This window comes from Salarias fasciatus, chromosome 20 (assembly GCF_902148845.1).
Source record: "Salarias fasciatus chromosome 20, fSalaFa1.1, whole genome shotgun sequence".
NCBI classification, from domain to species: domain Eukaryota; kingdom Metazoa; phylum Chordata; class Actinopteri; order Blenniiformes; family Blenniidae; genus Salarias; species Salarias fasciatus.
In genome coordinates this window covers 24,161,442-24,189,246 of record NC_043764.1, presented here as the reverse complement: position 1 = coordinate 24,189,246, position 27,805 = coordinate 24,161,442, and the positions used below count along the sequence as shown (strand labels likewise).

Sequence of the window (27,805 nt, the reverse complement as noted above, 5' to 3'; positions counted from 1 at the left end):
AACACCGGCGAGCGCGCCTCACCCGACGTGGACTTGCAGATGGTGGGGTCATTGGGGCTGAGTTCAAAGCCGTCCACGCACAGACAGTGGAAGCTGCCATGTGTGTTGATGCAGCGCTGGGAGCAGGGGTAGGTGGTTGTGCACTCGTCTATATCCACACATGTCTTCCCATCGCGCTTCAGCTGGAAACCAGGATGACACCTGCACTGAAGGGGCAAAGAGCAGCAGAGAAATGTCAAAATCTCACAGCTGGAGGATTCTGGCACGGCGAGTCCGGATCAGTTGCGAGGGCCTGCCACTGTCCATCAGTCAACCCAGAGATGTGCTTCGCTTTCCACCAAAGCTTCGTTTCAGCTGCTTTTCTCCATAAATTGAACATATAGATTGATCCCAGGGCTATACAGTGTTTGTAAAATAAATGGTTTCAATCTTTTCTTGGAAAAAGGCACGGATAAAACGTGTTCATTAGGAGCTAAAATCAGCATGAACTGTCACTTCTCATAAGCACATCTGTGTTTTGAAAGAAGGCCAAAGCAAACACACACGCTCTCTCTTTTTCTTTTGCCATCATGCAGGAATTCTACTAATAAGGCATGCGCACGAGGGAAGCTGTGCTAAAAAAAAAAAAACAAATCAATGATGGTTAATGTTACAAAATGTACAAACACTGAGCAAACACAGAACTGGAGATAACCCGAGCTGCAGCACCTCTGACATCCCAGCAGGAAATAAAATCAGCTCCTAAAGTCTACAAAACCTCTTCTAATCATTTACAAAAGCAGTTCTGACCACGGTCCCAACACCACAGACGCAAGAGTTCACACAGAGTTCAAGCTGTTCCAAGACAGGCCTCCTACTTTCAAGACCAAGAGCCAAAACATGCTTTTTCCCTTACATAACGCCGGGCTTCAAGTTCCCAGCCTTTCTGAGCAACCTTCCTCCTTCACTCAGCGTCTTTGCTCCTCTGCTGAATTTGTGCTCCGACTGTTGTGCTCACCGATTGGTTCCTTTGGGTTCGGCTTACCTTGAATCCGATCTTGAGGTCGTCGCAGAGCTGCGAGCAGCCGCTCAGCTTGCTGTTGAGACACTCGTTGATGAAGCAGTTGAGCTCGTCGGAGCCGTCGCCGCAGTCGTCGTTGCGGTCGCACAGCAGGTTCTCGCTCAAGCACTTCCCATTGTGGCAGGTGAAGTCGTCGTCAAAGCAGGCATTCTCTGGAATCAGAGACACACAGGTAGGCGTGTGTGTGTGGCGTTAGGCTTCTAACCAGGATGTACCTTACGATCGACAGAAACTTTTTTTGTGCATGTGTAAATTCATTAAAACAAACAAACAAAAAACCTTCACAGATGATATTTTCTACCTGAGTCAGTGCAGTGGGGGTTCTTGGGAGCTTCGTCCGATCGGTCCTGACAGTCGAACTCTCCGTCACACTCCCACTTCTTCTGGTTGAGGCAGCGACCGTTCGCACAGCGAAACTCATCCGGCCCACACGTTGGGTATTCTACACCGGAACCAGAGCGTGATCGTCGTCAAACTCTCCAGCTCTCCAGAGGTCACGGATCTGTCAGACACTCACCACATTCTGGGGATTCGTCTGAGCCGTCGGAGCAGTCGATGTCATGATCGCACACAAAGTGCTTGGGGATGCAGTCTCTGTTCTGGCACATGAACTCATTCTCCAGATCGCAGGTGTTGTTTGTGTACACTGAGAGCAGGAGGAAACCTCCGGTTAATGGATGAGGAGATGTGTTGTGTCTGAGCGCTTTTCTTCAGTCAGAATAGAAAGGTCATTTTTTTGGATCGTAGTTTAAGTGTCTCACTCACAGCAGCCAGCCTTCACGCTCTCGTCCGCTCCATCAGGACAGTCCTTATCTCCATCACACTTCCAGCGCTGAGGCACACACATGTGGGATCCGGGACACTGGAAGGCTTCAGGACTGCAGGTCTTGGACTCTGTAATGATATCACGGTAAGTTAAAAAATGAAATCCTCCAAATGGAGGAGAGAAGAAGTCAGAAATACGTGACTTACTGCATTTCTGGTCCTCATCTGAGCCATCGCCACAGTCATCAGAGCCGTCACACACCCAGTGGCTGGAAATGCAGCGGTGGTTCCCACATTCAAACTGGGTGGACGTACAAAACTTGTCTGCAAGAGAGGTCAGGGCGCACTCAGTATCATGGAGTCATTATTTAATTTACTAGAACTGCAAGTTGTGTTTTCCCTTCTGCAGCGGGAAGCCCAAAGACAAACAGTCTGGCTTTTTCTGGTATGCTTTGTGTTCTCAAGAAAAAAATTAAAAAAAAATAATCGGAATTGGAGGACGACTGTGTTGGAGACTGACCGCAGTGTGTCTCATCAGCGCCGTTCTCACAGTCATTCTCCTTATCGCAGGTCCAGCTCATAGGAATGCAGCGGCCGCTGGGACAAGCGAAGAAGTTGACCGGGCATTTCAGCTTCCTTTTATCTGCAAAACGAACGAAGGAGGAAAGAAACAACAACCTTGAATGTCTTGGATAAGTTAAGAAAAAGTTTAAGTTGAAGAAGAAGGAAAAAAAGAACAAAAAAACACTCCACCTGGGCAGTTTCTCTCATCAGAAAAGTCTCCGCAGTCGTTGTTCCCGTCACACACCCAGGAGGACAGATAACACAAGGTGGTTTTCTCACAGCTCTGGAAGGAGGCTCCTTTGACTCCAAGGCGGAAGAAACGGGAACAATCTGTGGGTTCTGGAAAGAAACATGGAAAGAAACTTTACAGCACTGCTTTGAGAAGCTTCGAAGACAACTTTTTAACAAAAAAGGCATTTTTCATTATAAATATCAATATTTCGAGTGGAGATCTAATAATCCTCATCTTCCACATGTCAGTGTTAAAAATGACGATGGACTACATACGGCAGTTCATCTCATCGCTTGCGTCCTCGCAGTTGACCACCTGGTCACAGCGGCTGTAGTTGGAGATGCAGCTTCCGTCTTTGCACTGGAACTCTCCCACTTTGCACAGTGTCACTGCGAGCACACACAAGCGCTTTTGAAATCACACAACATGAGCAGACAAGGCCTCAGAAAACACATCAAATCCACGAAGTCAGTTTTATAACCGACTGCATATGTACCAGCTGAAGAGGATTCAATAAGTCCACAAAACAAAACAAAAAAAACCTTGGTCTGATGGATCCGAAGGAGGAAATGAGTCATAAAAACATGTTATTAGATGAGTAACCACAGTGCAGCTCTCAACGTTGCCAAATCATGTGGATTTGTGAAACACGTAAGAAGGTGACTCAGGTTGTTCCTGGTGCTTTGCCCACTTACTGTTGCAGGGCAGTTCGTCCGAGTGGTCGCCACAGTCGTCGGTGCCGTCGCACCAGAACTGGTGGCCGATGCAGCGGCCGTTCATGCAGCGTCTGTAGCCTTTCTTACAAATACGATTGGCTGTGGTGAAAGAGCAGACATTCCTTATAATGTGATTTGTATGAAATTCCCTGAAATAGCTAAAGACCCATTCAAACTCACCGCAGTAGGACTGCTTCTCGTCAGACTTGTCCTTGCAGTGCGCCATCCCGTCACACGTCAGGCTGTAGTTGATGCAGTCGCCGTTTCCGCACTCGAAGTCGTCGACGCTTCCGCACGACACGTTCAGCGCTGGTGAGACAGAAACACTTTGACTCAGAAACATTCAGCCTTTTTAACCGAGATCAAGATTTTGTCCCCTCTGTCTTACAGGAGCAGGTGTTGTCCTCCAGGAGCTGCATGTCTCCTCGACAGCTGCAGTTGACCCGTCCGTCCGACGTGGGCAGACACAGGTCCTGGCAACCGCCGTTATTTGTCCGGCAAGGTGAGAACTCACCTGGGAAAACGCATTACAGCACATTAACATTTGAGCACATAATACTCACTCAAAGCGTGCACATCTGCAGGAATAAATTACAAATTTGTAGCACTTGCAACCTTCTTGCAGTAATGTTACATAACGGTCCACAACGTTTACGCAATACTAGTAGAAATCAGGAGCATAATATTCTCTCCGCAGTCCAGCAATCCATTAATCATCAGGGATGAGAGAAGCGCGGAAGCTGGCGGTTTAGGAGTCAGACTGTAATTTCTCACACTTTCTAATTAGTGGAAAATAAATTGAGAAAAGTTGGAGACATTTGCAATTACTATGAGACCATCTTGCAAAAAAAAAAAAAAAGTGACAATCTTCAGAACAAGTCGAAACCAAGCAACACGGCTCTTGGAACATAATTGCAAACCTCTGCAAACATTATGAGACGTTTCATTCCCAACATGCTGCAGCGTGATCTGGGCTTTCGAGTCAGAAAGTATCGATAAAACCGCAAACTGTGTGTGTTTGAGTTTTCCAGTGCAAACCTAACAAACGCAGTAGATGAAACTTACAGCTGTTGGTGTCATTCGCCACAGCGATGATGCCCATCGGCTGCTGCGGGATGTCGGCCCGCAGCACCTTCATGTCTCCTCCTGTGTACTTGTCGGCTCTGAGCACCGCCCTCCTCACCCAGTCGGTCCAGAAGATGTAATCTCCATACACGGCGAGGCCGAACGGATGAACGGGCTCGTTCTTCAACAAGACCTAAAAAGCAGGACAAAGCTTTCACCCTCGAAACTCCAAAAATGTCGAAGCTTTTCCAGTCAAACCGCCTCCTTACGTATCGGTTGCTCCCGTCGTACTCGCAGCGCTCGATCTTGTCCAGCGTGGCGTCGGAGAAGTAGAGCTTCTCGGCGCGGTGATCGATGGCGAGGCCGTTGGGAGTCTTGATGTCGCTGCCGATGATAATGAGCACGTTGGCGCCGTTCAGAGACGCCCTCATGATGCTGGGAGCCTGCTCGTTCCAGTTGGTCCAGAACATGAGGCTGTGATCGGGAACAAGCGGGGGGGACAGGCGTCACGCCGGACGGAAATGTTTTGGCACAAAAGGCACAGTTGAAAAGACTGAAACAAGATCTGCTCTTCAAGAGAGGGAGAGGAATAATATTGGAAGTGAGCCATGGATTTTTAACAAAGGTTCAGTGTTATTGACTCACTCCTGACACTCGTCCAGCACAAAGGCTCTGGGGTGGTCCTCTCCAGACATGGTGACGACGGTGTTGCGGTTGTAGGCCACAGAGCGGCTCTGGTCCACAGTGTGGCGAGTGATGGTGGAGGTTGTATAACTGGTCCAGTAGAGTGTATCCCAACCGCGGTGGTACGCCAGGCCCTCCACCGACCCCACATCTGTCAAACAGAGACGGAAGGAACGATGTTTTCTCAGAGTACAGTTCTGTTGCTGTAAAGTCAACACCTTTACAGGTCAGACGCAAGAGATGAAAATGAAAACTTTGGTATTTTAAAGAAAAATAACACCTCTAAGAAGCATAACATTCAGTAAGAGTCTGGAAAATTACTGCACCTGACTTTTTTGGTCATTATTCATTTTTTTTTTTGTTTAGTTGTGAAATAAACAATACTTCATATGTCAGATATACATGTTTAGATGTGTTTTTAAAATATGATATACTGATCAAAGAGGACGTTACATGTGGTGGACTAGACGGAATGAGTGTCAATAAACAGTGGATCAAAAGGGCAAAGAGAGAGTACAGTGGAAGTGACAGTGCTCAGATGTGAGAGTGAGGCACGGCTGCCGTTCCTGGAGAGACTTTAAAGCGTCTGCATCGTCCCGTCATTTCATGGCCAGCTGCCTGCACACACAAACACAACTCCTTGCGGACACTCGTCCGCGGTCTGGACTTCTTGTTCTCGGAAGACGAGCGCGACTGGAACAGCTTGAATCACTTGAGCGGCACAGGCCAGGGCGGGTAAATTACCCATGAATGGCAAAGATAAAAGAGCTTCTTAAAATATCCACTTTCCTCTTTGACCTTTGACCTCGCAGTTAAAGAGCATAAACGAGCAGGGATTTTTTTTTTTTCTTCCTTCAAGACAAACAACATCCTGTAAAAGGACGCGGCAGCGCAGTCAGAGAGGCTCCAAGGTGAGCGTTCATCTCTGCTCAGTCGCACTAGCAACCACATTTATGGCCACTTACAACAAACAGTAAAAACCTGAATCCTCCATGTCGCTGTTTGCTCAGGGATGAAGGTCTATAATTGTCTTTTAATAGATGCTTCAGATGGATGTCAGAGCGCTACGATCAGCCTTTAAAGCGGGACAGTTTTAAGGCTGAACATCCTGTTAGCAAATATAACGGCGAGTGGGATCATGTTCAGCTGCAAATACAGTCACACTGATGTTTCTCAAGCTCAACAATTACATGTGAGAGTGTTAATAGAGGTAAGATGGATCACACTATGAACAGAGGTTTAATTAAATGGATCCAAGCCGTTAATTCATTCCGTAACTCATTACTCCCTTCATTGGTGGTTTATCGGATTTACCTCTTCCACACTGTTCTTTTTGGAGCTCGTTGATGATGTACTGTGTTTTTCAGTTTGCATGTTAAATAAAAACTGAAAAAAGGAGGATGCAATGAAAATCAGCTCTTTCTCTGATTGGCTGTTTCAGCTCAGCCTCTGATCACTGTGCAAACAGCAGAGGAGACCTGGTTGACTGACCATCGTCACTCCAGGCAGAGCGTTTCTGACGCAGTCAAAGGACAAATATAGCTGTCGAGATACTTTTTCTTGTGGGATTTCACACGGTGCTGCCTCTCTTCAGCCGCTGTGGTCTACATGCTACACGTCCCCGATGAGCGTCTAAAAGGACAAGCGGCCTCCTGCTGTGGTGAGCAGAGCACTTAGCATCAAGTACCATTGACTGCTGTTCAAGAGGAATGTCTGTTAGCTGCCAGAGGGATGCATTCGTCCACTGAAGGCTGGTTTCCACGATCGGTACAGCCTGCAAAAACATTTCTCTGGATTTGACCCAAACAACTCCTCCTTGGATTACAAAAGGACGTGCTGATGGAGCCAAGAAAAAGCCGACCACATGCCGGTGTGTCGCTGGAATATTTTTAAAAAGGAGTATACCTCAGCATAAATATCTTTTAAGAGTTCCAAAACAATGCGTCAAAAAATTACTTTAATAGGGACTGAACCTGATATTAACAGGAAAACATACTTATAAAGGAGAAGCTGACTAAAAGTAAACTGCAATGTGCTTTTCCTGTGAGAGCGTCGGCCATAAATGTCTGGATCTTAACTACACAACTGCTCGTGGTCACCGAGGACAAACCAGCTGCCTTAATGGGTGCATATCTGCCTGATAGCACAGCTCAAACATGAGCTGGAGCCAGCAGACAGGGCAGGAACATGATGTTCTGCCGCTCGACACTAACAGGACGGCAGATTCATCACTCAGCATGCTTCTTCTGGAGCAGCAAGTGAACAGCAGCGGCAGCAGCCCCACGGCTGTGGATCAAGTGCTGGTTCCCATCCTGGACGGTCTGATTCTGGTGACGGGGCTGCTGGGACAGAGTCTGGTCATCACCATCCTGAAGGGCAGGAGGAGGAGAGGCTGCCAGCCCCCTCACGGCACCGACACCCTGCTGCTGGCCCTGAGCGCCGCCGACCTGCTGCTGCTGCTCTGCCTGCCCTTCCACACCTCTGCCATCACGCTGGGGTACTGGCCTTTCGGCAGCCTCCTGTGCAAAGCCGTCAGCTTCCTGGGCGTGGCCTGCTCGTGCGCGTCGGTCTTCACGCTGGCCGCCCTGGCCGTGACGCGCTACCTCACCGTGGTGCACCCCACCTGGGCCTACCGGTCCAGGATGCGCCGGCGCGTCAAGCTGACGGTGGCTCTGCTCTGGGTCCCCGCCTCGGCCCTGGCGGCGCCGCAGTTCGCGTTCCGCACGGTCACCGTGTCCAGCGTGGTCTACTGCTTCGCCTTCCTGTCCAACGCCAGCCAGCTGGTCTACAGCGTCGCTCTCTTCCTCTGCGGCTTCGCCCTACCTCTGGGAATCATCGTGCTGATGTACGCCAAGATCTACTGCTTTCTCAGACATGCGCGGGAGCTGGGAAACGCTCCGCAGCTGGAGCGCTACCAGACCCAAGTCACACACACTTCAGCGCTCCTGGTCCTGGTCTTCACGTTCCTGTGGCTGCCCTCCTATGCCCTCATGTTCTCCTACATTGGTGGGACCGTGGCATCGACCCATGGGTACAAGACTATCGGCATCCTCGCCAGACTGCTGGCCTCCTCGGTGGGAGTGGTGAACCCCATCCTGTACGGCTTCATGTCCCAGAAGTTCCGACGGGAGCTGCTGCAGCTGGGGAGGGTTCGCTGGGCCTGGTGCAAAAGCTGCATGATGGACTGCCCTCGCTGGATGAACAGGGACATGGTGCAGCCGTTTGAGCTGGACACCACCTCGGAGAGAGACCAGAACTGAAGCAACGCTACCTCATCGCTTCATCATTTAACGGATGAAGATGTATTCGCAGAAGAGAGGAAGGTTTACTATCCATAAATATAAAAATATTACTTTTTTGACATTTATCTAATGAGATATTTTATTAATGAGTGGAGCTGGAATGCAACATTATATTGAACATATTCAATTTTATGTGAAAATTAAACTGTCAAAAACACAGCTATTTTTCCACAACAAATGATTTCTTTATCTATTTATATAAAATATATTTCATTACTTTATGCAACAAAGTGGGTTATGGAAGGTTAAACTGTCATCATAAACAGAAGCTTTTTATTCTTTTCCTGTCTTCTTTGTATCACTAGAATGAATGCTTTGAATGTTGCTGGTTGGGAACTTATGAAAAAATCATAAATTCAAACCACACTTCAGCAGTCGAGTGTGTATGAATTTACTGTACCCAAGACTTCCCATGTCTTCGGAGGTTAACCAACAGTTTTGGGTCTGAAGCTCCAAAGAGGTGTCACATTATTTGTTCAGGTTAGAATGAGGCTTTTTCAATGCACTATGTGAATCCATGATGCGTCCCAGCTTTAATGAAGCTAAACAAATTCCCTAAATATTTCAGTTTCAATATGGAGACATGCTTTAAGGTTGTATCAAAATTTAAAGTTTGGTCGAGGCAAAAAAAATCTGTGGTGTAAATCCAAAGGAAATTAATATGAAGGATGTCAAATGAAAAGTCTCTCTAAGAAGTGTGTGTGTGTGTGTGTGTGTGTGAGTGTGTGTGTGTTTCAAGTGGCGGCTCTAAGCGCTGTCAGTCTTCACTAGTTGAGAAGATGCAGCTGTGTGTGCACTACAGTGGATCCTTTCAGAAACTGGTGTTGACAAAATATGTGCAGATGTGGGGAGACGGTGTCGACGAGGCAGAGGAAGACGTGCACGCAGTGGAAGGATTCAGCTGCAGTCACAGCTAAATCACGGTGAGCCGAGCGAAACGCGCCGAAATGTGTCTCTGCACTCACTGTCGACCACCATCTTGCGGTCGGTGCCGTCGTCGTTGATCTGCTGGATGTTGCCAAAGTGGATGTCGCTGAAGAAGATGCGGTTGGCGCCCTTCCCGCCTCCCCCGTGGTAGTCGAAGCTGAGGGCGATGACGTTCCTCATGTGGTCGGGGTCCTCGAACGGCTTGATGGGCGCGTTGAGGTTGGTCTCGTCGGAGAGGTGGATGCTCTTCAGGATGGTGCGCTCCGAGTACAGCAGGTATCCGTCGTAGTCGCGGCAACTGCGGTTGTCCTCCGCCAGCATGCCGTGAGCGCAGGCGCAGGTGCGCTCCCCGTTCCCGCGGTACAGGCACAGCTGCTCGCAGCCGCCGTTGTTGTCTTTGCAGATGTTTGTACCTGCGGAGAGCGTGGCATGTTTATGAGGTGTGCTGTTAAAACAAATAATGAGCCTGCTTAAACACAGCGTCTCCCCGGTGCCTCCGGGGCGCTGATGAGGTTGGGAGGTAAAAGGTTTTATCACCGCGTGCGACAGGTGGTTCCTAAATACCAGCGAGGACAAACTGTATTTATGAGGACATTTGGAAGAGAAAACACTCTTATTAGGGCTCAGGGTTCAGTCTGGGTGTGATGTGTGTGTGTTTTTACCTTGCTGCCGGGCCCGGTTGAACACTTTGATGTCTTTCAGCTGCACACCGATGCCTGTCCGGAGCTGCACAGCGTCTGTGGCGTTGTCTTTGCTGCCTCTCTTAATGGATCCGTTGGCGTGAGTCCTGAACAAAAGAACGCAGCGAGCTGATTAACTCTAACTTATAATAATTTATAATCTTTCTCACGATTCGCAACAATGGAGACGCCGACCTGTCGCTCCAGTAGATGTATTCCTCAAATACAGACACGGCAAACATGTCCATGTTGTTGTTGGCCAGAACCAGCTCCCTGTTTTCTCCTGTCTCAAGGTTAATGCGCTCGATCTTGTCCGTCCGAGCGTCGCACCAATACAGCAGACCCTCCTGCACGAGCAAAGCAAATGTCATGTTTCTAAGATGAAAACAAAGCTCCAACGGTACCAAGAAGAATCCTATAAGTGATTATCGCATGCAATAAACACAAGTTCTGGCAATTATAAGCTTTTCTAAATCATATTACATGACACTGATGTAAGAGTTCCTCATTAAATCTACTTTTTTGACTACAACTAGACAAATAACGATACAACAGTTCATAAATCTGCATGTAATGAGTATTTAATGAACCATAAACATCAATTACATAATGGAAATGATCCAAAATTGGCGTTGCCACCTGACTGAGTCTCATTATATTGAACAGAAGTGAGTGAAAAACTCTCCAGGAGTGTCTAAGAATGTGATTATAATTGAAAAGTTTATCATTTTCTATTATTTTCACATTGAACAGTGCAATATAATTCTAAATGTGAAAAGATCTGATGTTATAAAGAAATGTGATAATTTTCATTATTGTATTTTAGAATTTCAAGACTTTGATGGTTAAAAAAAGAATAAACAGAAAAATGTTTTGTTCATTTTTTACTGTTAAATTATGGAAAAATTTACAGTTGTATTTTATGCAAACGTTTTCCTCCTGTAATTATGTCTAAAAACATGAAGCAGAATTTGTAGTACTGTAGTTGATAAAGTCTTATTTAAAGCTCTTGTTTTGACTACAAATCATGCATAGATATATTCCATTTATGAATCTGTATAAAATGAGTTTTACATGTACAATAGATAATAACTGCATTTCTGATGGAGCTGCAGTAGGATTATTTAGTACTGAAGTGGGTAATAGCTTGCAATTGAAGTGTTTATATAGACTGTGAAAGCGATTCACACCTTGTAGTCGACGGAGATCCCGTTGGGCCAGCTGATGCTGACGTTGACCAGCACCAGCCTCTGAGAGCCGTCCAGCCGCGAGCGTTCAATCCGAGGGTACTGACCCCACTCAGTCCAGAACAGATACCTGAAACACGGAGACGCAGACCTGATCTGAGCAGAGCCGTCAGGCTGCTTTGAGGTTCTACTAACGCGGTTCGGACTGTGCTGAAGACCCACCCTTTCACCGGGTGGACGGTGATGGCTCTGGGTTTGTCCAGGCCCTGGGAAATGACCACATAGCGGAAGGAGCCGTTCAGCCGGGCCACCTCGATGACATCGAAGCCCTGATCGGTCCAGTAAATGTTCCCTATGGATGACAGACGACACAGATCAGCTCCTGTTTGACGTGTGCTAGTGATGTGATGCAGAATCATTTTAACCAGAATCTGATTTTGTAATGGTGAGACCTGCGATCCAGTCTACAGTGATGCCCTCCACTCTGCCGATGCCGTTGGTCACCACGTCCTCTCTCCAGGTCTGGTCCCTCTTGGCCCTGCTGATGGTGCTCAGGCCCATGTCCACCCAGTAGATGGTGTCATTCTCTGCAGAGGAGACATCACAAGGTTTAAAACATCCCTCATGTGAAGCCATCTGTTAATTGATAAATGTCACTTACCAGCGTGGAAATCGATGCCGACGGCCAGCGAGGTGCCGGACACCGGCACCAAGGCATCCGATTTGTCCGCTGGGTCGAGAGGAATTCCTCTGATTCCCTCGTGAACAGAGTAAAGCAGGAAGGAGCCCATACCTGATCAGAGAGGGCACAGTTTGAGGGTTTGTCTGCACTTCTTTCCTCTCTGAGGTGCGGCTGCAGGCTGGTCAGACGCAGTCCTACCTTCACAGGACTGCTGCCCGGTTTTCAGGCTGTATCCTGCCGTGCACATGCAGGCCCTGGTTGTTGGGGAGGTGGGCAGGCACAGCTGAGAGCAGTCTCCATTGTTGTTGCTGCACAAATTGATACCAGCTAAAAAAGCAAAAGGAGAAGATCAGTGAGAATCAATGAGAAATGAAACCTTGGTCCACTCACACACTCGCATAACAGAGGAAACGGGGCTGCAGCCGACTGATCTGTTACCTTTTTGCACATCCTCATCATAGATCCTCATGTGCATCATAGGAGATGTGTTGTTTCGCAGAACCTTCCAGTTTCCGCCATCCTTCTTGTCACACGTTCCTATCTGGTCTGTTCCCTGGTCCGCCCACCACAGCTTGTCTCCTGCAGGAATTTAATTTAGATTTCATTAAATCATGAATGTATTTAAGTCATTGATCAGTCATGTTGCTATACTGAGAATTTAATCCACGATAACCAACAATAAAATCCTAAAAAAGTCATGGGGAAAACAAATCAAGCTTATCGTAGCGTGGCCTCACCCATGATAGCTAGTGCAGTCGCTTTTATGAGTTTTCCTTTAGTGCCTTCCAGGATTTCCAGTTTGGAGCCGTCCAGCTGACAGCGGTTAATGGTGCTGTTTCCTGAACTGATCCAGTACAGCTGCTCATTCTCATAGTCAATAGAGAGACCTGACAGAAAAGAAAAACGACGACTTACGCTTACAACATCCTGTTTGACTCAATAAAGTTCAGCAATATTAACACGACAGTTGTTTCTGGAAGCAAAAGGAGTCCGTCTGCTCACCCACTGGGCCCTTCTGATTGGTGAAGAGCGTGGTGCTGTTGCTGCCGTCCATGTTGGCCATGCTGATGTTGTCGCCGTCAGTCCAGTAAAGCTTCCTGAGAAGAGGGAGAACAGATATAAGATAATGAGAGGAAACGAAATGAATCCCGCGGAGGAGAAGAATTATCTACCGACAACAGGTAACAAGACACAACAAGAACATCAAACGAGCAAAAAAGTAGGTCAAGGATTAGGAGGAAGCCTGAAGAGACTGAAATGAACAAAAATAAAGGTAACTAAAGGAAAAGGAAACCCATCTAGTGTGAGTAATCAAAGGAAGATGAGACTTTAATGACTGTTATTAGCGGAGAACCAGAGGGGTAATTCACACGGCTCACCCGAGCAGAGGGTGGACCACCAGGCAGTGGGGCTTGTCCAAACCCTGGATGACGGCGTTCTTGAAAGATCCGTCCAGCCGGGCCACGTTGATCTGCTTCTTATTGGCATCGTAGCTGGTCCAGAAGAGGTTCCTGGACACCCAGTCGACCGCCAGCCCGTGAGCGTTGGGAAGGTCTGAAGGTTTCAGATTAGAAAATAGATCAACACACGTGCACGGTGCAATCGAAAAACTGATTTCAGTAAAAACTGAGTTCAAACAAAGAACCGAACAGTATTTGTCATGGTTTGTCCTACCCGCTGACACAACCGTCTCCACTCCGGTGCCGTTGATAAAAGCTCTCTTGATGGTCTGCGTGCGCACGTCTGACCAGTAGATGCGATGCTCCACGGCGTCGTAATCCACCACCGTCACGTTGTCGATGTCCGGCACGGTGAAGGAGATGATGTAGTTGTAGTACGGGTTGTCGATGTCCACGCCTCGGATCTCGATCTGACGAGCGTAGAGGAGGAACTTGCGGGACTCTGGAGAGAGAAGGACAGAGGAGATGGATTTTTACCATTTGCTCTTTAGATTTGGGCCACTGCTGCACGTGTGCAGTGGCAGAGCGCCCTGTAGAGATTTCCTCAGTCTGAGCGGATTGGAAATGCGCCGCTTGTGCTGGCTTACCTTTGCAGGTGCGCTTGTCGGCCTGCAGCTTCATGAGGTGAGGGCAGGCGCAAGAGAAGGTCTGGTTGAAGTTGATGAGGCAAAGGTGGGAGCAAGGGCTTCTGCCGTCAACGGAGGCGCAGGGGTTCGGAGCTGAGGGGGAAGGAAGAGTCATTAATGAGGATTGAAGAAAGGGAGACGTACGAAAATAACTGAGGAAATGTGTCATATGAGAGAGGAAGATCACAGGATGTGAACTTATTAAACTCAACAATGTCAGATGCTGTTTGCACAATTAGTTCCTCTTTTTATATATATCCATAGTGTAATGAACCCTTCCATCGATCGGCCCTGAAGGAAAGTCAGAGTGAAAAGAAGAGCTCTGTTTACCAAATCTGTGAAGCCAGTTTGTTGCTTCATCACTGTCACTGAGATTGGTTGCAGCTGTCGTTCAACAATTCAGCGAGCTCTCTCTTCTCCTGCCACCAGTTCCCACACTGTGTACCTCTCTGCTGTCCACACACCGCATGCGGTCTCCCTGCCGTGAGCTTCTGAGCATCGGTGACAGTCTGCTTGGTGAAACACCACGTAAACATCGTCTCCCATCTCATTACTCATGTACATGTGAAATCCACTTTTGACCTTTAAACTGCACAGGTGTTTTAATTTATATCCAGCCTGTGGGGAGAGAGACGGCCACACAGATTGCTTTCTTTTCATCGACAAGGCTGCAGGAGGTGTGGCGTGAGGACACAACACGCCTCGCAGCTCCTAAAGGTCAGCTGTCTTTGGGGGGAAAAGCAGCCGTGAATTACACGGTCGGCGGCGGACGGAGAGCTTATCTGAGTGCTTCTCTCTGGTAAACGAGTTAGCAGACAACGAGGAGCTAAATCTGTGGAGTGAATGCGTGCTTTGTTTGAGCGCTCGTGCCTCCGCAAATGTTTATCCAACTGTGCCTTCAACTTTAGCTTCATTTCTGAAGCATCTTCACGCTCACAAGCAGCTCGTACTACTTTATAGTTTGACAATAAAACCAAACAAAAGAGCCAAAACTCTAAAATCAACTTCAAGTTAACTGTGAATTCATCAGCGGTAACTGCTAATAATAGCATCTGGTGTACAACATACCCTCCGGCTGCCTTGACGGGTGATAAACCTGTAAGTCGAAGGGCTGTGTGTTGGTGCGCTGCACCACGGTGACGTTGTGTCCCGTCCACTTGTTAGCTTTGGCCAGAGTGTTGGTCCTCCAGTCTGTCCAGTACACCTCGCCTCCATACATGGTGACAGCAAACGGGTGGGCCAAGTACTCGTGACCCCGGAGCACCTCGATCAGCCCAGAACCGTCATACATGGCAGAGTAGATCGCATCCGACCTTAAAAAAAAGAAAGAAATGCCAGAGACGTACACTGTAATCAACAAGGAAACCGCTTTTGCTGTTGCTATTTTAATCAGTGTTTTGTATATGCTTTTACATAACCAAGCAACATCTGCATGTTTATAAAGAGAATATATATAACGGCAGGAAAAGAAGGGAGAAAAGTGCGTGAGTCGGTGATGTAAGCAGTGTGTGGGTGGACGGAGTACAATGAGCGCAGTCTGCACTGCATACTGGGAGCCTGGTGGCGAATGTTACCTGGCATCAATCCAGACGATGCGTCTCTCCATGTAGTCCACAGTGAGTCCGTTGGGCCAGCCGCCGCTGCCCGTCTCCCTGTGGATGGTGCGCCTGCCTTCGCCGCTCATCGAAGCCGCCTCGATCCTGGGCAGACTCGCATCCCAGTCGGTCCAAAACAGAATGCTGCCAAGAGGAAAGGGTCCAGCGTGAGGAGGGATTTCACAGGTGTGCACGGCAACGTCAGAAAAGAACCCACTCATAAGAACCGATCCATCTACTGTATGTCTGCGAGTCGGATTCACGTTTGTGTTTCTCACCCATCACGGGGGTCCAGGGCGATGGCCCGGGGGTGCTCCACTTCTCCAGCCAACAGCGTGGTTCTCATGGTCCCGTCCAGCCTGGCCACCTCAATCTGGTCCAGGTTGCTCTCCACCCAGTAGATGTTCCCTGCTATCCAGTCCACGGCCAGGCCCTCCGGAGTGGCCAGTCCGTACTGGATCACCACCTCCAGACTGGTCAGGGCTGATCGCAGTACAGACAAACAGGCTCAGAACTGAGGCAGCAGACTGTGGTTTATCAGGTGGAAATCATAAACTTATACTCTTAGAAATAAGTAAAGGGTTGTTTTATTTTTTTAACCATGAAACCAAAAACATGCTGAAAATTCTGAATATCTTTATAAAGTTTATCAAATTTTCAGCTAGGTATCCCTACATATTGAACAATCTCAAACCCTCAAGTCAGTCTTGCTTGAAGTATTAAAGTACGACTATAATAAACTGTTTTAAAATTCCAACCAAGACTGATAAGCACAAAACTATAAAATCAAACTCAAAAGTCTTCCTATGTCATGAACTTTATATCATACGTATACTTGTTGGCATTCTCAGATATTTTGAGCCTGGGGGGAATTTTATGCAGAGTTTGCATGTTCCCCCTGTGCATGCCTGGATTTGAGATTCTGTACAAGACACTGGGGCTGTGAACAGATTGTTGAAGTGTTTGTCCTTCTGCCATTTAATGCTAAATTTCGGGATATTTTTCAGACATGATAAAAGAATAACTGAATAAAAGAAATTTATTCAAACATAATTTTTCCAAACCTGTTTAAAGGTGTCACTCAATTCAGATAATTTTGGGTAATTTTGCTCAGTTTGAGTAAAGACTTCCCCATTTTAATGCCTTGTTTCCTGTTTTTTTTTTTTTTTTTTTTTTTTTTGCACACAGAGTCGTCTTTACTCAGCTGTTGGCACCGTTCAGCGAATGCCAACAACTTTGGACACGCTGAAACGACCTCCATGGCGGTCTCTGAGCTGGCTGACAATGTCCTCACTCAGAAACCCCCGTTTCACTGGTGAAACTTGTCGAAGTGGGAATGGAAGCTGCGGCGTGTCGGGCCTCCTACGCTGCACCGGAGTTCTGGCTGCAGTCACGCACAGCGAGTACCGAGACAAATGGGAAGAGACAAAGCCTTCCGTGTGCCCCCTAAGTGCCGCGCTGGGAACACAACCTTGATTGGCATGGAGACCCGGGGTTCGGGAGCAGCGCAGGCAGACTGTGACCTGGGAGATTTATTCAGGGTCACAGACCGCCGCTGCCGACCACGGACCCTTTTAAAATCCATTTGGCTCGGAGAAATTATGGAGTGTATTTGCTAAACGGAAGCGGACACGCCGGCCAAAAAGCATAAGCTGCTGCCACGATCAACACTTCATTTGACTATTCTCCACAAAGAGCTGACATGTTTCTAAATTAGACTGTTGGACTGGAAGAGAGCTGCCGTACCTCCATTATCGGACAGCTTCCCTCGGTAGATCTTGTCCTCCACCACGTCGGTCCAGTACAGGGTGCTCTGGTTGAGGTGGAAGTCTAAGGCGATGGTGTTCCTCAGGCCCGGCACCAGCACACTGAACTCCCCCTTGTGAAGGTCGATCCGTCTGATCTCGTGGCGATTGGAGAAGATGATGAACGGCTTGAAGGGATCTGAGGCGGAGAGAGATCTTTTATGTGCGGATCTAAATCTCACCGCTCAGCTTCACAGAACCTTTGGTCAAAATCCAGTCACAGACATGTTTACTGCCTCCGTCTGTCACTTATTAAAAACTATATTTCCATAAACGACTCCGGGTCTTTTTAACCCGAGTTTGATCTCTTCAACTCAAACCATTCCTGCTGCTCCTCACCGGTGCTTTTGCAGCTCTCCATGTCGGACTCCAGCTCCCAGCCCTTGTAGCAGGAGCATTTCACGCTGGATTTTTCTTGCTCACACTTCTGACTACACTTGAGGTGTTTGGCGCAGAAACTCTGGATCTGACAGGTCTTGTTGTCGGCTCCCAGCTCCATCCCCAGAGGACAAGAGCACATGTAGCCCTCCCCAGGGATGATGCTGCAATTGTGACTGCAGCCTCCATTGTCCAAGGAACACAAATCTGCCAGCAAGAAGAAGAAGAAAAAAAAAAAGAAAGACATGAAAGTGTTGCTCATTCAAATGAACATACTGGCTGAACTGGAACATTTGGCCAAAATGTTTTTTTTACCACAAAGTTTCTCATCTGATCCATCGGGACAATCGTCGGTGCCGTCGCACAGCTTCTCGGCGGGCAGGCAGATGGAGTCGTTGGTAGCACACATGTGATGGGACAACTTGCACACCAACGCCTCGCAGTTGTCCTCGTCCGAGTTGTCCTCACAGTCACTGTCGCCGTCACACACCCAGGCCTTGCTGATGCAGCGGGCTGGTGGGATCAGATAAGACACGGCGTCACAAACACTTTCAAATTCTCCTCCTTAAAGTATAAAGTTCCAGGTGTTTTTCGAGAAATCCTCGTTGATCTGTGCTGAAAAACCTGACAGGAGTCTTACCGGAGTCTCTGCAGCTAAACTTGACGGCCGGGTCGCACATGTGCGTGACGCCCTCACAGTTGTTCTCGTCGCTCAGGTCCATGCAGTCGGTGTCGCCGTCGCAGCGCCAGCGCATGGGGATGCACAGGCCGTCCATGCGGCACTGGAACTCGTCGACGTGGCAGCCGCCCGGAGGACGCGTTGCTGGGGAGGAAACGGCAAGGTGTTACGGCTCGCCAACTCAAGAGATGGAGTGCTCAGTTAATCTGACGTTAGAGGAGCTATAAAACCGGAGCAGAGGTCGGCGGCTGGAAAATAACTGAACGGAAACATCAGCCAGCCGTCCGACACACACCATGCACGCACTTGGCGGAGTAACGCGAGGGGAGTGAACAGGCTATTGCGGTCATTAATTATTGTGTAGGTATGCTGGGATGCCGGAGGAACGGCCTGACACAGTGCCAAGTCGAGCAACAATGACACGCACGGCGCGGTGACTGATGTCGGGGGTCGATTAGAGCGGCAGCTCAGGAAGCGGCACAACGACATCCCCTCATGGCAAAGGTCAGCGCTTGGCACAGCGAGAAGGGGAAATGGAAACAGGCACCTCTCAACACAGGAACCCAATATACAGGCGATAGGATTGCTTTTTTATTTCGGCTAATAACTTCCAGACGGCAGGCCGGGGGAAACACACACACACGCACACACACACACGTGGATGTACGCACACATACAGACGAGTACAGATTGCTCATTAGAGCAGCAGGTCACGCTGGGATCCGTCGACGCATGCTGGGACTTGACAGCAGTTGGCTACTTTCCCGCGCGGATCAAACGGCACAGGCGGCATCAGAAGACGCACATCGTGTACAGAAGCATATGTTACGGCTGCTGAAGCTGCAGCGTCGCGTCAGTCAGTTAAAGAGCGTCAACACGGCCACCAGCTACTCAGGACTGTCAGCACGCTCCGTCCATATCGCCGCGGCGCAGTCAAAACATCTGCGCCTCCTGCGAAACAGTCTAATTGTTATCTAACCACAGAACACAATCGCATCCTGCACAAAGCAACAGAGAGGATTTGGAGTGGATGATAAGTGGAAGCCACCGGGGCAGGCGGGAACTTGCGGAGCAGTGGAAACATTTCAGACGGGAGGAGGTTTCTGTGACACTGTGTGTCTTTCCAACTGCATCATGTGAAACAGGAGCTGACGCAGGTGACGTTTCATTTCCAACCACAATGAAATCAGGTCACAGGATAGCCATCAGAACAGCATCTTCTCTCTCTCTCCTTTCCTCACCCTGGTTGGTGCAGTTGGCGTGGGTCTCGTCGCTGTAGTCTCCGCAGTCATTGTCGCCGTCGCAGGTCCAGTACTCCGGGATGCAGCGGCCGCTGTTGCATTTAAACTGGACGCTGGAGCAAGAGTGGCTGCAGCCCGCCTCGTCACTGTTGTCCCCGCAATCGTTGTCTGCACAGGAAACAGACCCAAAAAGTTTAACCTCACCCACCGGACTATAAACAAATTTCATACAAGGCAAAGAAAGATTCTGCTCACCGTTGTCGCAGCGCCAGTTGATGTTGATGCAGCGCCCGTTGGCACAGGTGAACTGGGTTAGAGGGAAGCAGGTGGGATACGCTGGAGGACGGCGAGGAGACGTCAGATACAGAATCAAGTGCAGCATTATGTAATATTCCTGCTCAAACAGCAACTAAAAAGCCTCACCACACGAGTCCGGTTCATCGGAGCGGTCTCCACAGTCGTCATCCAGGTCACATGTCCAGGAGATGGGGATACAGCGCCCGCTGGCACACGGGTACTGGTTGGGTGGGCATGTGCGGGCTGGCAGGAAAATGAGCAATAAAAGACTTCACCGCCATAAAAATCCTCCCTTTCCTTTTGCAATATTCCTAATTTCACGCCCACATAATAAAACTGAGAACAGGGTGAAGGAACAGCGGCGGTCACACTCCTAAAAACCTAAAACACCCTGAAAGTCCTGCGTGCTGATTCTATACTCAAGAAAAATCTAAAAGATTATAACTTCAATCTTTATATATATCTAATGAGAATCAACTCAAAGTTCAATCCTTCTTGACAGTGTTGTATTCTTTCTGCTGTCTTTTTTCCACTATGGCTGATTGGTGTAGCCTACTAACACGCCTACACTGTACTAAACTTAGCTCCAATCCCACTTCAGCTCATAGTGAGGCACTGAAACTGCAAAATCTTACACTACACACAAAATGTCATCACATAATTATTGATTAAGAAAATCCTCACAGAAGCTCTACAGAAGCTGAACAATACTAAGTAACTGCATTACTGCTTCAGTTGTTGTTCTTTAATATATATAAATGGATTTCGCCAAGTTATAAAAGCACTCACTGAGATCATAAAGTTAAATTTGCTCTCCTGCTCAGTAACAAAAGACAGAGCTTGTGTTTACCAGAGCAGGTCGTGTTGGACTCGTCCTCGTCGTTGCCGCAGTCATTGTCTCCGTCACACAGCCACCGCAGGGGGATGCAGCGGTTGTTCTGGCATTTAAACCGATCGGCTGGGCAGGTGTGCTGGTCTGTCAGGAGATATGAACACTGTTCAGTCACTTTTTCCTTTTTTAACTTATGCATCTAGCAAATTGTTAGCAATGTAACCGAGCCAGTCCCCTGAATAATACAGCCACGGGCCTAACTATGTCATCTGAAATTCAATTTTTAAAAAAAGGGAAAGCATCCAAGAAAAAATATGAGTCGTTTCTGTTCACTATTGGCCCGATGACGACGGCAGCGGCCAGTGAAATTACAGCCACATGACGCCTCATGGAAAGAACCAAATCTTGGAAACTTCAGTTTGTGCTCCGTCAGCCTGTGTTAGTTAAGACCCTTAAACGCGATCCTGTTTATCTGTGTGTTGCTGCGTCACCATGACAATGGCGCGGCACGCTTACGGCAGAGGTCGAGGGCCTCGTCGCTGTTGTCCAGACAATCGTTGTCCCCGTCACACTTCCAGCGCTCTTGGATGCAGCGGTTGTTCTTGCAGGCGAACTCCCCGGGCTGGCACTGCGGCGGCGGCATGTAGGAGGGGTTGGCTGGAGATGAGGTCAGGAACACAAACAGACGGACCGTTGAGACAAGAGCCAAACACCGACACGCCACAAAGCCTATCGGCCATTAAGTGGGCTTTTCTCTGTCCTGACGGTGCCTAAATATTGGTAGACGTCGCTTAAAAAGTTTTAAGAAAGTAAACATTTAGTAAAGGCTGGCAAACGGAAAGCCCAGCCTGGAATTCTTGAGCTCGGCTCATGTTGAGTAATGAATTTTCCACAGCCGTCGCTGGTGAAGCTTCTTTCCCGGTAAAGCGGATAAGTACCTTTACAGGTGACGTTATCGACATCGAGGATTTGATCGTCGGCGCAGCCGCAGGACTGCCCATCGGGAATAGCGAGACACAGACTGCTGCACCCTCCATTATTAACTCGACACGCATTGGAGCCTACACAGACAGACGAAGGCAGAAGTTAGTCATTATGCAATCCTGACTCAAGTGGAAGGAGAAAAAATATGAAGGAAGGGACGGCGGCTCTACCTTGCTGCTGGTGTGCGTCATAAACTCTGATCTCAAAGATGGGCGGCCGCTCGTTGCGCAGTAAAGTGACGGTTTTAGTGACCTGGTCCAGTTTGTAGATGCTGCCTCCGCGGTATTCGTTCCAGAAGAGGAATTGTTTATAATGGCACAAGCCAAAGGCGTGATTAAGCTCCTGCCCCTCATACACAACCTGTCAATTCAGGAAACAAAGAGGAATAATGTATATGGCAATACGAGTTCATTCTGAAAATAAAATACTTCTCAATTCCAAACCTTTCGCTCAGTGGTGTTGAGATAAACCAGCTCAATGCGGTCGTAGTAAGCGTCCACCCAATATAAGATGCCCTGAGGAATGTCGAGGCTCAAGCCGTTCGGCCACAGCACCGTCTTGCTGGTCAGAAACACCTGGTGGTGCGAACCGTCCATCCAAGCCTTCTTGATCTTCCCTCTGTTGCTCTCTGTGGGATCCTCCTCCCAGTCGGTCCAGTACATCCAGCTGAGGATGAAAAATTCACAGATGAGATGAGACATTTCTCAAGCTGTGACAAATGTAATTTCGAACTGTGAAGTTCTTTGATGAAGCTTCCCATGAAAAAACAAAGCACCAAGTATCCAAGAAAAAAAAAAAAAAAAAAAGAAAGAAAAAAAATCCCTTGATTGAAAGCATGCCAACTCCCACATACACCAACGCAAACGTGACCGGCGAATATCTGCACTGCAGGCAGCCCACGTAGCTGCAAGCCACATACCCTCAGATCATCCTCCCCCCAAACATAACAGCTCAAATATTTATACAGAAAGAATATCGAATTAACAGACCCATGCTGGGGATCCACAACAATGGCCCGAGGGTGGCTCATTTTGCCCTCGATGAGAGTCTTGCGGGTCTGTGAAGCCTTCTCCAGCCTGGCCACACTGATAGTCTTTTTAGGCCCGTCGTCTGTCCAGTAGAGATTACCTCCCATCCAGTCTACCGCGATCCCCTCCACTGTGTGGATACCTGAGATAAGCCGAAGAAGGCAGTGTGAAAAATCTGTTATTAACCGGACAAAACCAGGAACCTCATCTGGAATAACATTACCGACGCGTTTTTCAAAATAGCAGCAATCAGAGATCGGTTCTTACCCTCTTTTAGTATGGTGTCCCTCTCTGTACCGTCGATCTTCTGTCGGCCAATAATGTAGCTGGTGGCATCAGCAAAGTAGATGAATTCACTGGCGGCATGGAAATCCAGAGCTCGGGGGTTCATTAGGTTCTCAATGGGGATCATGTACTCATCAGGCACCTTTGCATTCATGTCCATGCCCCTGATAATCCCAGGACGGCCCTTACCGTACACCAGGAAGAGCTCGTGGTCTGGCTCTGCAGGACGCGATCAAAGAAGAAGAGGTGGGTAAATGTTTTCACTTATCCCACCATTAGCTCGCTGCCATGCTTCATTAGCAGCAACACGTTCATCACTGTCAAATTAAAGTCCCCGATACTCACTCTTGCAGGATTTGCCATCGCTCCCCAGACTGAACCCCGAGCGGCAGCGGCAGGTTCGGGTCTTGTGACTGTTGCTCAGCAGACAGATGTCAGAGCAGCCGCCGGCCTTTCCAAACTGATCCAGCGCACACGCGTGGCTGCGAACTGCGGAAGGGCGGACAGGCAACGTTTAGGTCACGACACACGTCAAGTGAAGTCCGGGGGACAAACGCGGACCGGCCGGCGAAGAGCTGCGCACCTTGAGGCTGTCGTCTCTGGTGGTAGACGTGCAGCGCGGCTCCTCGGTCTAACCGAGCGACCACCTGGAAGTCGGAGCTGTTGAAGCGGTTCACTCGAATCACGCTGGTCTTGGGATTCAGGTTGCCTTCGTCAGAGTTTGTCGCATAAAGATAGTTCTCAAACACTGTCAGTCCGTACAGGTGCTCAATCTGGTACAAGAAAGAAGACAGACGAACGATAAAGTCACAAACACGTCACGTTAGACACCGACAAACACACTTTCACTGAAGCAGCTCATGGCGCCTGACTAATAGTTTGTGTTATTTCATTTGAGTACGCATTTTTTTTTGGCAGATCTATCACAATTAAAAATGTGAAGACATCTCTGAGAGACAAACAGACCCAGAATCAGAGCTACAGATAGTGTTTGTGTAAACTTGGCACGGACCAGCACGACGGATCCACTCCCCATCTGCTGTTAGGCAGAACGAGAGCACTTCTACTTTTATAAGGGGCTGATTTGTGCAGCTCTCCTCTACTGTCAGAAAAATGTATGGCCCGGTATCGCGTTACCTCCCTCCACCTCTCACACACACTGCACCACCGCCGCCACGTTTCACCCCCCCCCCCAAAGACCCACAGTCCTGATTTCATTAAGAACATTACTCCTCTATAAGTTCGAGCCAAGCTTCACGAGGGCCGGGCTAATATGTTTAGAGAGGCACTGGCGAGGAAAATCACACACACTTTAAGTATTATCAATCAAGGCAATAAAAAGGCCTCATCCCCCGGAGAGACATACTCGCTCTGCTGAGACACTCAGGGGACGAGTGAAAAGCTGCACTGCCTCTAAAGATCAGATCGAATCAGCGATGATACAGATTTAAACAACAGCTGTTTCGTGTTATTGATGGAAAGAGAAGCAAATATAGACTCAGGGATATCCGAGCACACATTTTCGTCTGGATACAGGCGTGTTGGGCTCACCAGCAGACCCTGGATGATGGTGTGTCGGTTCTTGCCCTCGTAGTCGACCACTTCGATGTAATCCAGGTAGGCGTCGGCCCAGTACACCAGCCGGTTCACCAGGTCCAGGGTGATGCCGTGGGGGAAGACGATTTTACTGTCCACCAGCTTGGTGCGGTTCTGACCGTCCATGTCGCAGCGCTCCACCCTCGGAGTGGAGCCGTAGTCCGTGAAAAACACTTTCCTGTGGAGGAAGAAGATGGGGGAAATAAACAGGAAGGTATGGTAAGATAAAGGAACATTATTTCACTGCTTTGGGGTCTGGGGACTGCCTTTTCCCATCTTGGGCATTCCCTTCACATTCTGAGGTGAAATCAGGATGAAAGGGAGCAAATTGATTATAAATCCAAATCATCTTATTTAAATACACATTTTCACAATTGAATATACTATGAGTATAAAATACAAAACTGGGATTAGAAAATGCTCTAATAACACTATAATAACTGCTGCAGATTAATGAATTGTAATTAAAACTTACAAAGAACGACTTCTGAGAAAGATTTTCACTTTAGGAGGTCTGGCATTTAAACAATATTTCAACTTGGAGTGAAAATGAGAGAGTTGACAATGTCAAATTGTGATTTCTGAAATTTTCTAATTCCTGCATTTTTATAATTTATCGGCAGCAGCATTCGGTCTCCTCTATCTTAACATGATTTTGTGAACGTGAAATAAAAAAGAAATGGAGAATTGATACTGTGAAAAAGGAAGTCCGTCAGATGGCAGCTGTCAGTAACGAGGAAGCCGAAACAGCCGACATATCCAAGCGTCTATGTGAGGCTCAATGGTCAGTCTAGGTTTCCGTCTGGAAGAAGGGCTTTGATTTTTCGCTGCCTGCTGTGTCAGCACATTGTCTGATCATACGACAGCATTTTCCTCTCCGGCGTTGCTAAAACAGCCCAGAGGGCAATTCTAGGTCAAGAGGACTGGAGGAGAATACGGACCCCATGGCTGGATCCAAGGCGATGCCTTTAGGGTTGTACAGCTCCTGATCCAGCAGGGTCACACACGTCTTGCCGTCCTTGTTGCAAACAAACACTCGGTCGTCCACGTCATCCACAAAGTAGAAATTTCCAGTCAGCCAGTCTATGGCCATCTGCTCCACATCTGAGTGACGGAAAGAGGAGAGTGGAAGGAGGAGACCAAACAGAACCAGTTAAAACACAAAGCTTCATCTTCACCCTCCGTCATATACCAGAGCAAATTCAGAAACCTGAAATTCAGTGAAAAACTAAGAAAAAGTGAGTGTCAAACTCACACATTAAAACCAAAGTTCTTCTGTCAAATTTTCAACAATTATTGAAAGAATTACAAAATTTCACCTGGAATTAAGGTTATGAACCTACAAGACAATGAACCTAAAGCAAAAAACAACATAAAACATGTCTTAATAATATGTCGTGCAGACACAAGCTGCCATAATTTACAAGGAGGATGGTGGAGAGGGCTTAGTCGATGCCTGAGATGTGTTCATGGTAAAGATCTCAGCACATGATTCATTCACAATTTGAGTCATAATTTTCACACCGAACAAATCGCTACTGGCCCCCTTGTGCTCTGGATACAAATATATCTTGTCACATTCATGGATTTATTCATATTTTCTATTCAGCTTGTCACATGTCTTTCTGCCTGTGGGAGGAAATGCAAACAAACAAAAATATTTCCATGATATGACAGAAATATTGCGGCAGAAGTTCAGACATGTTGTGCGTCAGCTTGAACGCGACTCTGAGTGACCCACAACTGGTGCATCTCTGCTTACCAAGGAAGAAGAAATGTTGTAATCCCATTTCTGGCAGCCTCTACAAGACAATCTAGAAAGAGGAAGCGCTGCAGAGACGGACCTTTATTTCTGATGAGGGGACTGGGTTTGTTTAAACAGCTGCCAGAGCTCGTCCTTTACAACAGGCCCACTGTAGACACACTCTGTAAGGGGCCACACTTGTCCCTTCAGGAAATCTAAGCGACAACTTTGATGGCGGGGTGCACGAGCGGGATGTAACATCACTGACACTCAGCCGGAGTCTTCCAAAGCTTTGGCCATTCATAAAGAAACGTCTGTGCTGGAGCCTCCGCCCAACAATGCTGCCAGGAGCACAGAGCTGCACGGACACATCTGGGCCCAATACAGAAAACCTCCTCCCCTCCTACCCAACATGCACTGAGCTCCAGACTGGAAGCGCAGCATGAGACTTATGCTGTTCTTGCTTATGCTACGAAAAAGTGGGAAGGTTGGAGTTCTACCAGCAGTCAGGGGAGTTTGGTGCACGTTCCAGCAAGAAAGAAGTCACGGATATTCAGCTGGCCTCAAGTCTAAGAGTGAGGTACTTTCAATGCAGAAATGATTAAAAAAATCGAGTATAGGTGTTGTGTCAAAACCAGTCTACTATCTTCCATAAACATGAGCAGCAAGATTCTGACACAGGAGAAAACTTTCTCACAGAGCTAGGAGGGATAGTGATATTCCCACTGGTATCAGGCCTGAAACTCTAAAGAAATCCAGCTGGAGGCCTGGCTGCACAAGACATTGATTAGATTCATATGCAGCGGCGAAAGACAGTTGTGCAACTCTGTAACTACTGCGTTGTGTAACAAACTACAACAAGTGGACCCCCCGAACCAGAAAAGCCAGCCAACATGTTGACGTCTTCACTCATGCAGCTTTCTGGTAAGTGGAAAGTTTGCTGGGAAACTGAATGAACACACCCCTTTCTTCTCATCTGGCCACCCTGCTCTCACAGGCCCTTTCTCTCTCTCTCTCTCTCTCTCCCTCTCTCTCGACCAGTACCACCTTCCAGCTCACACCGCTCTGCGGAAACGTTTCGTAAACTGAGGGGGTCTCACCGGCAACAACAAGCACGCTTTGCACCCACACAGCGCAGTTATTTACATACAGGGCCACAGCTCACATAGTTTCTCTAACTACTCATATAACAGAAACTAGACTGGGAAGGAATGCCACAAAGTGTCAACTTTAAGGCTGGTTCCTCTATTTGCATGTCAGTGGAAGAATTCCTATATTTACTGTACATGTCTGTGCTGGGTGGAGAGAAAAAGGAAAAAAAAAGAGGAAGAAAAATCACCATCGTCCAGCCTCCATAATCCTTTCCATGCCATGAAGATCCTGTTAATCTG

General features: G+C 48.0%; 1 protein-coding gene across 2 annotated transcripts in view; it reads right to left on the bottom strand.

Annotated features, from left to right (window-relative positions):
- The window catches only part of LOC115408014 (low-density lipoprotein receptor-related protein 1-like), a 77,848-nt gene that overhangs the window by 13,368 nt on the left and 36,675 nt on the right, over positions 1-27,805 (bottom strand). Inside the window, exons 7-56 of one of the 2 annotated variants that reach the window (XM_030118592.1) lie at positions 25,612-25,774; positions 24,626-24,848; positions 23,658-23,847; positions 23,420-23,563; positions 23,057-23,293; positions 22,751-22,931; positions 22,205-22,427; positions 21,932-22,121; positions 21,716-21,838; positions 21,294-21,434; positions 20,796-20,921; positions 20,072-20,188; positions 19,904-19,984; positions 19,649-19,816; positions 18,369-18,551; positions 18,044-18,241; positions 17,690-17,935; positions 17,292-17,489; positions 15,824-16,028; positions 15,525-15,689; positions 15,019-15,263; positions 13,912-14,043; positions 13,539-13,766; positions 13,244-13,418; positions 12,867-12,961; positions 12,602-12,751; positions 12,303-12,443; positions 12,063-12,191; positions 11,844-11,975; positions 11,635-11,769; positions 11,405-11,534; positions 11,186-11,312; positions 10,191-10,342; positions 9,978-10,102; positions 9,354-9,728; positions 5,048-5,237; positions 4,672-4,876; positions 4,403-4,595; positions 3,726-3,851; positions 3,518-3,646; positions 3,317-3,436; positions 2,897-3,010; positions 2,579-2,728; positions 2,346-2,468; positions 2,033-2,149; positions 1,826-1,954; positions 1,578-1,706; positions 1,362-1,502; positions 1,025-1,212; positions 23-206 (exon numbers count right to left, since the gene is read on the bottom strand). In XM_030118592.1, coding sequence (XP_029974452.1) covers positions 23-206; positions 1,025-1,212; positions 1,362-1,502; positions 1,578-1,706; positions 1,826-1,954; positions 2,033-2,149; positions 2,346-2,468; positions 2,579-2,728; positions 2,897-3,010; positions 3,317-3,436; positions 3,518-3,646; positions 3,726-3,851; positions 4,403-4,595; positions 4,672-4,876; positions 5,048-5,237; positions 9,354-9,728; positions 9,978-10,102; positions 10,191-10,342; positions 11,186-11,312; positions 11,405-11,534; positions 11,635-11,769; positions 11,844-11,975; positions 12,063-12,191; positions 12,303-12,443; positions 12,602-12,751; positions 12,867-12,961; positions 13,244-13,418; positions 13,539-13,766; positions 13,912-14,043; positions 15,019-15,263; positions 15,525-15,689; positions 15,824-16,028; positions 17,292-17,489; positions 17,690-17,935; positions 18,044-18,241; positions 18,369-18,551; positions 19,649-19,816; positions 19,904-19,984; positions 20,072-20,188; positions 20,796-20,921; positions 21,294-21,434; positions 21,716-21,838; positions 21,932-22,121; positions 22,205-22,427; positions 22,751-22,931; positions 23,057-23,293; positions 23,420-23,563; positions 23,658-23,847; positions 24,626-24,848; positions 25,612-25,774 — 8,211 coding nt within the window. Of the gene's footprint in view, positions 1-22; positions 207-1,024; positions 1,213-1,361; positions 1,503-1,577; positions 1,707-1,825; positions 1,955-2,032; positions 2,150-2,345; positions 2,469-2,578; positions 2,729-2,896; positions 3,011-3,316; positions 3,437-3,517; positions 3,647-3,725; positions 3,852-4,402; positions 4,596-4,671; positions 4,877-5,047; positions 5,238-9,353; positions 9,729-9,977; positions 10,103-10,190; positions 10,343-11,185; positions 11,313-11,404; positions 11,535-11,634; positions 11,770-11,843; positions 11,976-12,062; positions 12,192-12,302; positions 12,444-12,601; positions 12,752-12,866; positions 12,962-13,243; positions 13,419-13,538; positions 13,767-13,911; positions 14,044-15,018; positions 15,264-15,524; positions 15,690-15,823; positions 16,029-17,291; positions 17,490-17,689; positions 17,936-18,043; positions 18,242-18,368; positions 18,552-19,648; positions 19,985-20,071; positions 20,189-20,795; positions 20,922-21,293; positions 21,435-21,715; positions 21,839-21,931; positions 22,122-22,204; positions 22,428-22,750; positions 22,932-23,056; positions 23,294-23,419; positions 23,564-23,657; positions 23,848-24,625; positions 24,849-25,611; positions 25,775-27,805 lie in introns of both variants that reach the window. The other variant, XM_030118591.1, reaches the window with a different exon arrangement.